Source organism: Oryza brachyantha, chromosome 4 (genome assembly GCF_000231095.2).
Source record: "Oryza brachyantha chromosome 4, ObraRS2, whole genome shotgun sequence".
Lineage (NCBI taxonomy): Eukaryota > Viridiplantae > Streptophyta > Magnoliopsida > Poales > Poaceae > Oryza > Oryza brachyantha.
Genome location: NC_023166.2, coordinates 11,007,698 through 11,019,408, shown reverse-complemented (window position 1 = coordinate 11,019,408; position 11,711 = coordinate 11,007,698). Strand labels below are relative to the sequence as shown.

The window sequence follows — 11,711 nt, the reverse complement described above, 5'->3', positions numbered from 1 at the left end:
AGCTAATGAATTTTCTTGTTTTGTGTACGCAGTTTTGCAAAAATATTTTATATGAAAGTAGCTTAAAAATTATATTCATCCATTTTTTAAAGTTTGTAATAGCTAATAATTAATTAATCATTTGTTAATGAATTTCCTTATTTTGTTGTGCGAATTAGCCAAATGCAATCAGCGTTTGCGAACACACCTATTATCATCACAACTCGGATACGTTGATGGCTGGTAATCTTAAGCTAATCTCTGCTAATAGTATCTTTTTTCAATAAAAGATTAGATTGCAGAGGAGTTGTACTTCTATTGTGTGTATATACGCACACGTATATATATATAATTAATTAAATGAAGGGCATCATCACGGATTTATTTTAGGAGATATGGTGGATGGAACTCTAATACATTTAAATATCGAAACAACATAACACAGCTCATTTTTGGATGGAATTAAGCAGCTTTTAACTAACACGCGAATTTCGTTTGTAGTTCATATATGTAGATGGATATTTGTAACCTAAATGAATTAATGAAATGATGGTAAGACCAGGCTCAAACGAGAGATAAGCCGAAATATTATTATTTTGAAATGATGGTGAGATTAGGCCAACAAAAAGTAATAAAAAGTATCTCGAGGTACCGATATCTCGCAGTACCAAATCGTTCTAATCGTTGGACCAAATAGTGTACATCCTGTTCAGTTAGATTTAATGGTAGAAAACGATTTGTTACCTCAAAATACCGGTATCTCGAGATACTTTTTGTTGGACCGGAGCAAATCTCTATTATTTTAGATAATGGAAGAGTGATAAGACGGAGTTAATGATTATTGATTATGCATCAACTACCGATATTGATTCCACGATCCCATAAATTCATATGGAATACTGTTCTGTGGACAAGAACACTTGAAGTCTCCGGTCCTGTGCTAGCTGGCTTGCTAGCACCACCATCATGCATTGCCAACTTAATCATCCCTAGCTAATAAAAAGGGTCCTTTGAAGTTTGAACAAAGTTGACTTCTGTTCAGTTCTTAACAACAAAATTAAGACGGTAATAAAATGGCAATCGCTGCCGATTTTGGCTGCATTCAGTATTCCAAAAAATTTTGGAAGAGAGCTCATCGACGCGTAACATCATATATTTAAAATATTAAACATAGTTTAATTATAAAATAAATTTCAGATTCTACCTGAAAACCGCGAGATAAATCTTTTGAGTCTAATTAATTCGTCATAAACACATGCTAGTTACTGTAGCATTTAGGACTAATCATATACTAATTAGGCTTAAAATATCCGTCTCACGATTTCCCGCGTAACCGTGTAATTAATTTTAATGTTTATGTATATTTAATTGGTTTATTAACTGTGACTGGTCTCTCCTCCGCAATGTTTTACCACGGGTTTTTTTAATCCAAAACAACGCAGGCTTTTCAAAGATTAGACCGCACGCACACGCAACTGCGCACTGCACAGCTCAGACCGTAGAAAATGGCGTAACAGTTTGACTTGAAAGTTCCAATACAAGTTAAATTTTCAGTTCAATCTTTTTTGGTCTTAAAACCATTAGTAAATTGCTGTGCCGGCCAGAATTTGCAGCCTTTTTGGCTAGATGTGGAAATTATAAGTTCCCGTAGGCTTCAGATTTTGTCGAATTGTCCATATTTTTCAGTGAAAGTGGTCTTTCCTAAAGTTTTTGAAACACTTTCCTACTCTAATGAATGGCAGCGCTCCTACCGATTACCTTAAAAAAAAAACTTTTAAAACAAACGTTTGCTATTTTTCTAGAGCAGCAGATTTAAGAAAACAATATAAAACTGTGCATTTATTTATCTACCATGAGAGCCTGACATACGTAAACTGCGACTCACCGGCGATAGTTGACTTACGCGGTTGACCTCTCCAATAAGCAAAAAAGAACTGGAAAAAGAAAACTTTTCTCCTATCAACGAACCCAAAAGTTTTCACCTCTGGCCGCGTGAAACATATTTGGTGATATTCAGAAACAGAGTGAAGAACAGAGAAAGTTACGCAGACAGTGACCATAGTGAGGTACACCCAAATTTCACAAGCTGATGTCTTGGAGTCTAGCGAGTTAGGCATCTTTTTTCACCACACCAAAAATAAAGAATTATTTTACGTACTCCCTTCGATTTTTTTAACCAGTGACGTTGATTTTTTATTTATGTTTGACCTTTTATCTTATTTAAAATTTTGTTTAAATATAAAAAATTATAAATCATACATAAAGTTATTTTAGTAATATATCAAATCATAACCAAGTAACTAATAATTATATAAATTTTTAAATAAGACGAAAGTCGAACGTAAATAAAAAGTCAATAAGTCAACATCAATTATTAGAAACCGAAGGGATTATTAAAAAGGAACAGCTAAGTGCCAAAGTGATGGTTAACTGAAGTGCCGGCAAACTGTCAAGTTCAAAGCAGCAACAGTAGTATTAAAGTTCTGGAATTCCAAGTCAGATTCCATGGATAAGAAAGTAGCAATACATTAGCCAAACACAGGGGGTGTACTGTTCAAAGTTTGTTGCTGGTTGCTAGCTGTAACTTTGGACCAGATAACAGATGCCACGTATCAGTATGATTTGCCCTAGCAAAGTTGTGGACGTTCAGGATACCTTATGGAATAGCTTCTCTTCAAAGAGAGGATTTCGGCTCAATTTGATGATATGTTTCTGATTTTAAATCACGTTGCACATGCCTAATCAGCAGAACATTCTTGAGAGAGAACTTCTCTGAACATTGGAACGCATGCTCGTTTGAATACTTCTAGTAGTATCAAAGAGAAGATTTTTGGCACGATTTGAAAGACAAGGTGATGCTTCTGAATCTAAATAACGTTGTGCATGCATCCATATAGAACATTCTTGAGAGAAAACTTTCAGATAAGGTTAGGCCATGGAGCAGGAGAGGAGAGGATCAGGTGCACGTGTAGCAGCAGTGTTGCACATTCTTTCAGGATGCCAATTCACGGTTGTTTTTTGGGATTGTTTTTTTGGCCGATCAATGATCAAATCCACCGATGTTCTAGATCGAGCATGCATCTCTTCTCGCTTTTTTTTTTCTGAAGAAACGTCTCTTTCGGCTGCTGCTGAGGCTTTTTTTTTTTGGCCGGTTTCTTTGAACAATGTCATGTTGCCAATGGCCACTTGCCAGAGCATTCCTCTGGAGATGCTGCTGCTGCTGTTTGTCGCCTGAGTGTCGTTTCGCCCTCGGAGAGCAGGTACAATAGCATATTTTAATAAGATAAAAGGAGAGAGAGAATGGCAGCGGGCTACTAATTTGTAGTCAACTATAGCACAGACTTCAAGACTCATGTGTGTATGACAGGTGGGACCGGATATTAGTTGTGTAGTCTATGCTATTGTATGAATTGACTATTAACTTGCTCTGAAGAATCTGATGGAGAGCTATCTGCAGTTTGCAGATTGTGCCTCAGTGATTGAGCCGTCAGTTCAGATTCTTGTTGCTTGCACAGTGCATCACGCATGCAGACACTAAGAGCATTCCTAACAGCTAATCTAAATTTGGTCATCCATATCTTCATTTGGATGGTCATCTAAACTAGTTTTATTCTTCATATCTCTTTGTACTCTACTAGATCATCCATATATGACATCCTCTGTATCTCTATGGAGGATGGAGAGATCATCTAAATATGAAGGTTCTCTCCTAATATGGATGACCTCTAAAAATAGATGATAGAATAGCCGTTCTGTTGGAGCTCAATTTGTAGTTTTCATCCTCTGTTTTCAGGATAGAGGATGGGATAGATTAGCTTGGACGGTTCAGTCTTGCAACGCCATCGAGTGCTTTGTGAGAGTGCAAAGAACAGTTTATGAGCAACCAAAGGCAGCAGCTTTCATCGAAAGAAGTGGTTCTGAGAGTGTAAGGAACAGTTTATGAGGACAAGTTGTCAGCACAACGTTTCAGAATTTTAGTATTTCGAGAAAATCGTTCACAATGTCATCGAGTGGTTCTGCGAGTGTAAGGAACAGCCCGTGCTTCACATTCTGTCAGAAACTAGCCTACTATAACAAGTTTATGAACTCGGAAGAATCACGAGCAACCAAAAACAGAGATAAAAAATCAACTGGGTTGATCGAAAGAAGTCGCTGAAGCCAAGTTTTCAACACAAGATGACAAGATCAGGTTAAATTGGAGTATTCATTGATTCATAAACATCATATTACAGCTGATTCTGCATAGATTCTCCAGCTGATTCTGCTATAGATTACATTGATAGATAGAGCAGAAATTAACATCAAGAACTCCAAGATTTCGTATTACAAGATGTCTACTCGTCTAGTATGAGTCGGCGATGCTGACCGCCGATGACCCGGACGACGCGCGAGGAGCAGGCGCTGCCGGAGCCACGGCCACTCCTCTGGTAGGGATGGTGGCGGCGCGGCGGCGGAGTCGTGCGAGACGGGGGCGGCGTGCTGGGGTTGTAGTCCGGCGAAGCAGAGCGGCGCGGAGGCGACGATGGTGTGTAGTCTGGCGAGGCAGCGCGGCGCGTAGGAGATGATGGTGTGTAGTCCGGCGAGGCAGCGCGGCGCGGAGGAGACGACGGGATGTAGTCCGGGGAAGCAGCCCGGTGCGGAGGCGACGACAGGGTGTAGTCCGGCGAAGCAGCCCGACGGGGAGGAGTCAACGGGGTGTAGTCCGGCGAAGCAGCGTGGCGTGGAGGCGTCGATGGGGGTGTAGTCCGGCGAAGCAGCCCGCTGCGGAGGCGTCGATGGGGTGTAATCCGGCGATGCCTCACGTCGGGGAGGGCTCTCTGGAGAGTAGTCCGGTGACGCCGCACGGCCTCAGGGAGGGCTCTCCGGGGTGTAATCCGGCGACGCCTCACGGCGGGAAGGGCTCTCAGGGGTGTAGTCCGGCGACGCCGCACGGCCGCGGGGAGGGCTCTCCGGGGTGTAATCCGGCGACGCCTCACGGCGGGAAGGGCTCTCCGGAGTGTAATCCGGTGACGCCGCGCGTCGGAGAGGGCTCGCTGGTGTGTACTCCGGCGACGCCTCACGGCGGGGAGGGCTCTCCGGTGTGTAGTCTGGAGACGCCACGCGGAGAGGACGACCCACCGGTGCGTAATCCGGCGACGCGACGCGTCGTGGAGTGCCCAACGCCACCGGAGCGTAACCAGGCGACGAACGCCCGGAAAAGCTGACCTCGTCTTCGTCTTCCAGCACCAGGAAGAAGGGGGATCCCGCCACCACCATCCGACCGCCGAAGAAGAGCGCCGAGGAGAGAGAACCGGCGCGGAGCAGGAGGCGGAGGAGGACACCGTCGACATGACACAGCAAATGGCCAGCCAAAAAGATCGCCGTGTGCGCGTGGAGTGGAGCGGAAGGCGAGAGGATCGAGATGGACGACGTGATCCGGCAGCGGAGGATGCGCGCCGAGATTATATAGCCCCCCGCAGGATCTCGCCGCGACCTCGTCGGACTCCGACTTCCAATGGCGGTGGAAGTGGAGCGCCTCTGCTTCGCGCGAAAAAAAAAAAGATAACTCGCGGGAAATTCGCTTCGGACTCGGGAGTCCGATTCGAACGGCGCAGTCGTCTCAAGTGGGCCTGTTCGGCCCGGCCCGTTAAAGCCCACCGAGTTTTTTGGAAGCCCAAAACGAAGGCGCCGCGCGGTGCGCCTCCCTCCGTCTCCCTCCCTGTGGCTCTCCGCTCGGGAAAGCGCGCTGGCGCGGCTGTCGGCGGCGGCGGCGCGGCGCGGCGGGGCGGGGCCGAGGGACTGCGAGTGGTCCGTGTATCTCCCGGCGGGGTTTTTTTTTTTTTTTTTTTTTAAGAAAGAAGGGCAACAACCCCTTCCCTTTTCATTAACAGAAAAGATAACAATATGTCCAAAACATTACTCATGTAACACAGACCAAACCCAGCCTCTCTCTACTGAGCTAACTTCACAAAACCACTTAAACTAACATCATCAGGAGACAAACACAACCACTTGACTAACAGGATCCTCGGTCACAACACTCCAGAAGGAACTAGCATCAAAAGGAAACAAAAAGACTCAGCTCATCCTTTGAGACACTTTGTCTTCAGACCCCAGCCATGTTTCACATCATAAATTTCCATTGCCACTTGTTTGAGTAATCTTGCTCCATTTTCAAGTTTTCCTGCTCCGTCCCCCTTGATCTGCATAAGAGACCACAACGAAATACAATTAGCAATCTGAAAAATTACCTCTACAGGATCGTTCGGAAACTTATCCTGAAAACAAGCATTGTTTCTTATTTTCCAAATAGATCACAAGACTGCTGAAACTCCTACAGCTACCAGATTTTTCGTAGCTTTGTTAAAACCTCTCATCCAATTATCAAACAAATCATTTCTATTGTTCACCATGTTAACAGCAAAAGTCCATTTAATCACACTCCAGACCAATCTAGCTAAATTGCACTGAAAGAAAAGATGATCAATTGTCTCGTCTTTTTCACAAAACTGACATTTTTTACTCTTCTTCTTCCAACCCCTCTTATACAAATTATCTTTAGTTAAGATACTATTTCTGAGAATCAGCCAAATGAATACTTTAACTCTGAGAGGGACTTTAAATTTCCATATTCTTTTAAAAGGATAACAAGCCCCCTGCATCATCATTGCTTGATAAAAAGACTTAACCGAATATCTACCATCTTTTGTCAAATTCCAAACCAAGACATCTTTATCCTCAGACAAATTAATTCCTTCACATTTTTCTTTCAATCTTTCCCAACTTTCCGCTTTACTTCCGATCAAAGCTATTCTAAATCTCACAGCACTCCAATCATTGGTTAACACTTTCTCAACTGTGACATGTTTAGTAAAAGTTATATTATAAAGATCAGAGAATTGTTCAGCTAGAGTTCTTTTATCCAACCAAATATCTTCCCAAAACAAAATGTCTTTTCCATTACCTAAACGCCACCTATAGAAATTCATGAAAGAATCCTTATTCTCCATCAAACCTGACCAAAAAAGCGAGTCTCCATTTTTATGTTTAATTTGAGATAAGGTTTTATCCTTCAAATATTTTTTTCTTATTAATTCCTGCCACATTCCTTCTTCGTTAATCAGCTTCCATAACCATTCCCTAACAAAGCGATATTCATGATTTTCAAATTTAAGATCCCCAACCCTCTTTGATTTTTGGGTTTACAAACCGCATCCCAGTTCACTAAATGATACTTTTTAATCCCTTGGTCTTCCTGCCATAAAATCTTGCTCTGAAGAAATCAATTTTCTCTTTCACTCCCTGTGGAATTTTGTAAAAAGAAATCATATACATGGGCACACTGCTTAAACTAGAATTAATCAAAGTTATTCGCCCCCCAATTGAAAGGAGCTTCCCTTGCCAGCAACTCAGTTTCTTTTCCACCTTATTTTCAGTAATTTTCCATTCTCTATTTAAAATTCTTTTTTATCTATTGGAATACCCAAATATTTCATTGGCAAGAAACCAATTTGACAAGTCATTATGCCACTATACATCTCTTCTTTTTCTTTGCTAATCCTAATCCCATAAATTTCGCTTTTATGAAAATTTATCTTAAGACCTGACATTTGTTCAAAAAGACATAGAATAAATTTCAAATTCTTCACATTCTCAACTGATTCCTCCATCAAAAAGATAGTATTATCGGCATACTGCAAAACTGTATTACCTCCCTCTATCATATTTTCTTCTAATCCTTTAATCAAGCCACTGTTTTGAGCTTTCTCCATCAGAATAGTCAGAGCATCAGCAGCTATATCAAACATTATTGGTGATAAAGGATTCCCTTGTCTCAAACCTTTGTGAGTCGGGAAAAATTTCCCTTCTTGATTATTCACTTTAATACTAACTTTTCCCCCTCTTATTACACTCATAATCCAGTCATTCTATTTGTGTGGGAATCCTTTTCCCTCTAACATCTGATGCACAAATGGCCACTTAATTTTGTCATATGCTTTTTCGAAGTCGACCTTGAAAATCACCCCTTTTCCTTTTCTATGGTGTAAGGAATTAAGAGTTTCATGCAACACTACCACACCTTCCATGATGAATCTCCCTTTCAAAAAAAGCTGTTTGATTTTTTGCAATCAAATAATTCATAATATGGGTCATTCTATTCATCAGCACTTTTGTAATGATTTTGAAACTCACGTTTAACAGACAAATCGGCCTATACTTCTGAATTTGAACCGCTTCCTTGCATTTTGGTATAAAGTGATCGCCCCATAATTTAGCCTTTCAACCTCTAGTTTTCCTTCATAAAAATCATCAAACAGTTTTTTATCTCCCGGCGGGGTCTGCTCTGCCTACGGCGAACCACCAGGTGGTGTTCTCTCCCTCTCCCCAGTCCCCATGAATCCGTGATTAGCGACGCGGTTGCTCATGGGCTCCACGTTTTTAACCGCGCGTCGCGTGGCGGTCGTCGAGGGAGGATGCGATTTGGGATTTCTCGAAGCAGATGGAGAATCGGCGGAGCGGAGACCGGAGGGGGGAGGATTCCGGGGGAATTTAGTCTGGGATTGGGCGTGGGGAGGCGGGGAGGTTTAGGGTTTATTTTGAAATTCTGCAGCGCTATTCATATAATCCGTTTCTTTGATGTTTGTTGAATTCAGTAGGCTTTATATTGGCGGAATAAAATTTTGTCAACGAGTATATGTAAAAAAAGGGGAACGATTTCGCAAAACCTACCTTGTTTTTGGTCAATCAATTCATTCTGCTGTTCTTAGAAATGTGGCATCTGAGATGCTGTGGTGATGATTTTTTTTCTCTTGCCAAATGACGACAATGCAGTACTATATAAAGTTATAAATCATGAAGTACTTGGTGGACTTTGGAGAAGAGGAGACTGGGATCTGGGTATAGAATGCTCGTTGTCGGATTACTGTCTATTAACTAAACAATCTGAAATGGTCCATCCAGAATCAGTGTCCGCAATCCTCTAGGAATATCCTTTGCGTGGTCCTATGTTGCTTTGATCCTATTATTTGTTTAACATAATGAGTTTGGCAGGATTGAAACAGACTTACCCACTAACAATTCTTCTCCATGATTTCATCTCTGTCATGCATGTAGTTGGTCTAGCAAAAAAAGCAGCACATGCGTCGCGTGGCCTTCTACCTATTGGCAGCTTCATCTGCCTTAATTAGGACATTGCTAAGTTGCAAGCAATAACCGCAGTCAACATTTATGTTCATTTTTCTTGCCACTAATAGCCTGAGAAATGTCGCAATTTTATTAAGCAAGAGAAATGGACAGACGAACAAAGTTTACAAGGGGCGATTACACGGGCAGCCTGAACGCCCCCAGGACGCCTACTTCGCTACAAGGCACTGCAGAGAAATGTCACAATTGGGCAAGACACCGTGAGCACACTGCATACATTTAAAGACAAAGGCATACTTTATGCATCTTTCTTTCTTCCATTTTTCTCTTCATAATATGAACTTTCCATCCATCTCTGCTTTTACTCCATTGATATAAAGTTCATTAGGACTACTTAAAGGTAATACATGTAAACCCACTAGCATGGTTATGATTAATCCTTTTATTTTTTTACCCATATTTTTCTCCTTCACTTATTTATGATCTGCCATTTTCATGTCAGCAAGCCATGCAAATTTGAGAAGTAAGGGCAGACATGCTGATACCATAGGAGTCATTACCAACTTATCCCAGTACATATTTCCTGATTGGATTAAGAAAATAAGAAGTCAATAACCGTTGTACTTCTGTAGTACTAGAAATTAAAACTGAAGTGACTTAGCATCCATAGTTATGATACAAATCTATTACTGACTTCTTCTAGCATTATCACACTGCAAACAACAAATTAAAGTTTAGATACTTCAGTGGCTTCTGGTTATCTGGGTATCAGCTAACTAATTTTGCAAGTCAATAGTGCATGGTTTCACCAGTCACCACTTCACCAAGCATGCATGACTTTTGGGTGCCACGGACACATAGGCCATTGTCACCTTTTGGAGTGTAATTAGCTCATTGATGACACCAATAGCAATATGCTCGCACTAGCTTCAAACATATTGTCTTTTTACCTGTGTAAATTCAATAGACTGATCCCCTTGCTTTGTGAGCAAATTACCATTGTTAATTAACAACACATAAGGACGCAATGACTTGGCATGCAAAAGCAATGCATGCGCAGTTCAAAACCAGAGTTATAAGGTCTACACCACGATCCTTTTCATAGTGCTTAGTTTCTGTGTAAAAGACTCTGCTGCCTCCTTAATGAAAAAGATGTGTGAGCCTTTTGCATATCCTCCAAAAAAAAGTGCTTAATATCTTAGTTTGATCAAGTGTTTATCTGAAATTGTGTTTTCCTATTCAAAAGAAATCATCAAATGCTCAAATAACCTTTAATCTCATATTCTGATATTGAAGCATTCACAATATCGTAGTTCTTGAACTAGCTCAAATTTGTTGCATCCAACTCCTTGGAGGAGATGATTAATTACATATCTGGTCTAGTAAGACATGATCTTATCAAAGTAAGAGATAGTTGAAGGACCTAACCTACTAACAGCTCTTACAAAGGTTCTAATTATTTGGCAAAACTGACTTCATCATAGTCGTCTAGGGATAGAAACACCTCATCTAAGCATGACAGCTCCGTGCCCTCCTCATGGAAGCTCACTTGTGAATCGTAGCTCGATTCAAACACTCGGCATATCACCCAGTTGTTGGATTCCTGCAATCATCGTGCATGCATATTGGCCACCTTAAATAATCATGCAGTATGATATGTACTACTAAACGCAATAAATAAACATGCGTATAGCAGTATAGCACTCACTGTTTCTGATTGACCCTTTTTCTTGTGGGGCCACTTGCTTGAACTACTTGAAGTGCTGCTATTGCTGCAATCGGTATTCCCATCCATCAGGTGGTACTCATGCATGACCCAGCTAGTTTTGATTCCCTCAATGGGCTCCCCCATGAAGAAAATGAGGGTCTTCTTCAGTCCAATGCTACAACCTCCACTGACAACCGTCTCGTCAGAGCCAATGGGTTTCCAGTGCCCATTGGGCGAGGCCCTGGTCTGCGTTGCATGGCTGAAGAAGTACCATTGGTTACCAGATTGGAGGGCTTTACCTGTAAAAAAGAACAGTTGCTCCTCAGGGCTTGATATTAGCATTACAGCCATGTGTGATGAGGACAACAACAGCAATTAATATGCAGAGGTAAATATTAGACACATACCATTCAATTCCCATGGATCGTAGAGGTTCAGAGTCAGCGTAGGGACTATGTCAGGTCGGCATGGGAGGAGGGAGGCCTTGCGGCGGAGGAAATGGACGATGAGCTCTTCATCTGACGGGAAGAAGTGGAAACCAGGAGGAAGGTTAGAAGCTCCAGCCATGCTAAGATGAAGTGCAAGGCAGGCGGGTGGAAGGCTAAGGCTACGGGGGAGAAGATGAGAGCAGGTGCTTGCTTAATGTGGTGACCTGGTGGTACTTATAGTGGCCGCATGCGTGTATGCAATGGTATGGAGAAAGAGAGACGTGCAATTCAAGGAGCGTTGAAAGGTTTTTGAGGCGGCTGCAGCATGGTGCTTTCAGAAGCCTGGCAGCTTAAGTGCCATGCTTTTCTTTTCCCTCCCCATGCATTTTTCTATGGAGGAGAGCTGATGATGCTACGCAATTAAAGGTTGGTGTTGGATTTAGACAGTAGTATCTGCGCCTTGATGTTCAGGG

At 42.0% G+C, this 11,711-nt stretch overlaps 1 protein-coding gene across 1 annotated transcript; it reads right to left on the bottom strand.

Annotated features, from left to right (window-relative positions):
• Positions 1-10,365: 10,365 nt before the first annotated feature.
• Positions 10,366-11,527, bottom strand: LOC102716956 (NAC domain-containing protein 104-like). Its single transcript, XM_006652250.3, has 3 exons — positions 11,218-11,527; positions 10,811-11,109; positions 10,366-10,705 (listed from the first exon to the last, which is right to left on the bottom strand). The coding sequence occupies exons 1-3, from the start codon at positions 11,375-11,377 to the stop codon at positions 10,559-10,561; spliced, it is 606 nt and encodes a 201-aa protein (XP_006652313.1). The 5' UTR covers positions 11,378-11,527; the 3' UTR covers positions 10,366-10,558.
• Positions 11,528-11,711: the final 184 nt, after the last annotated feature.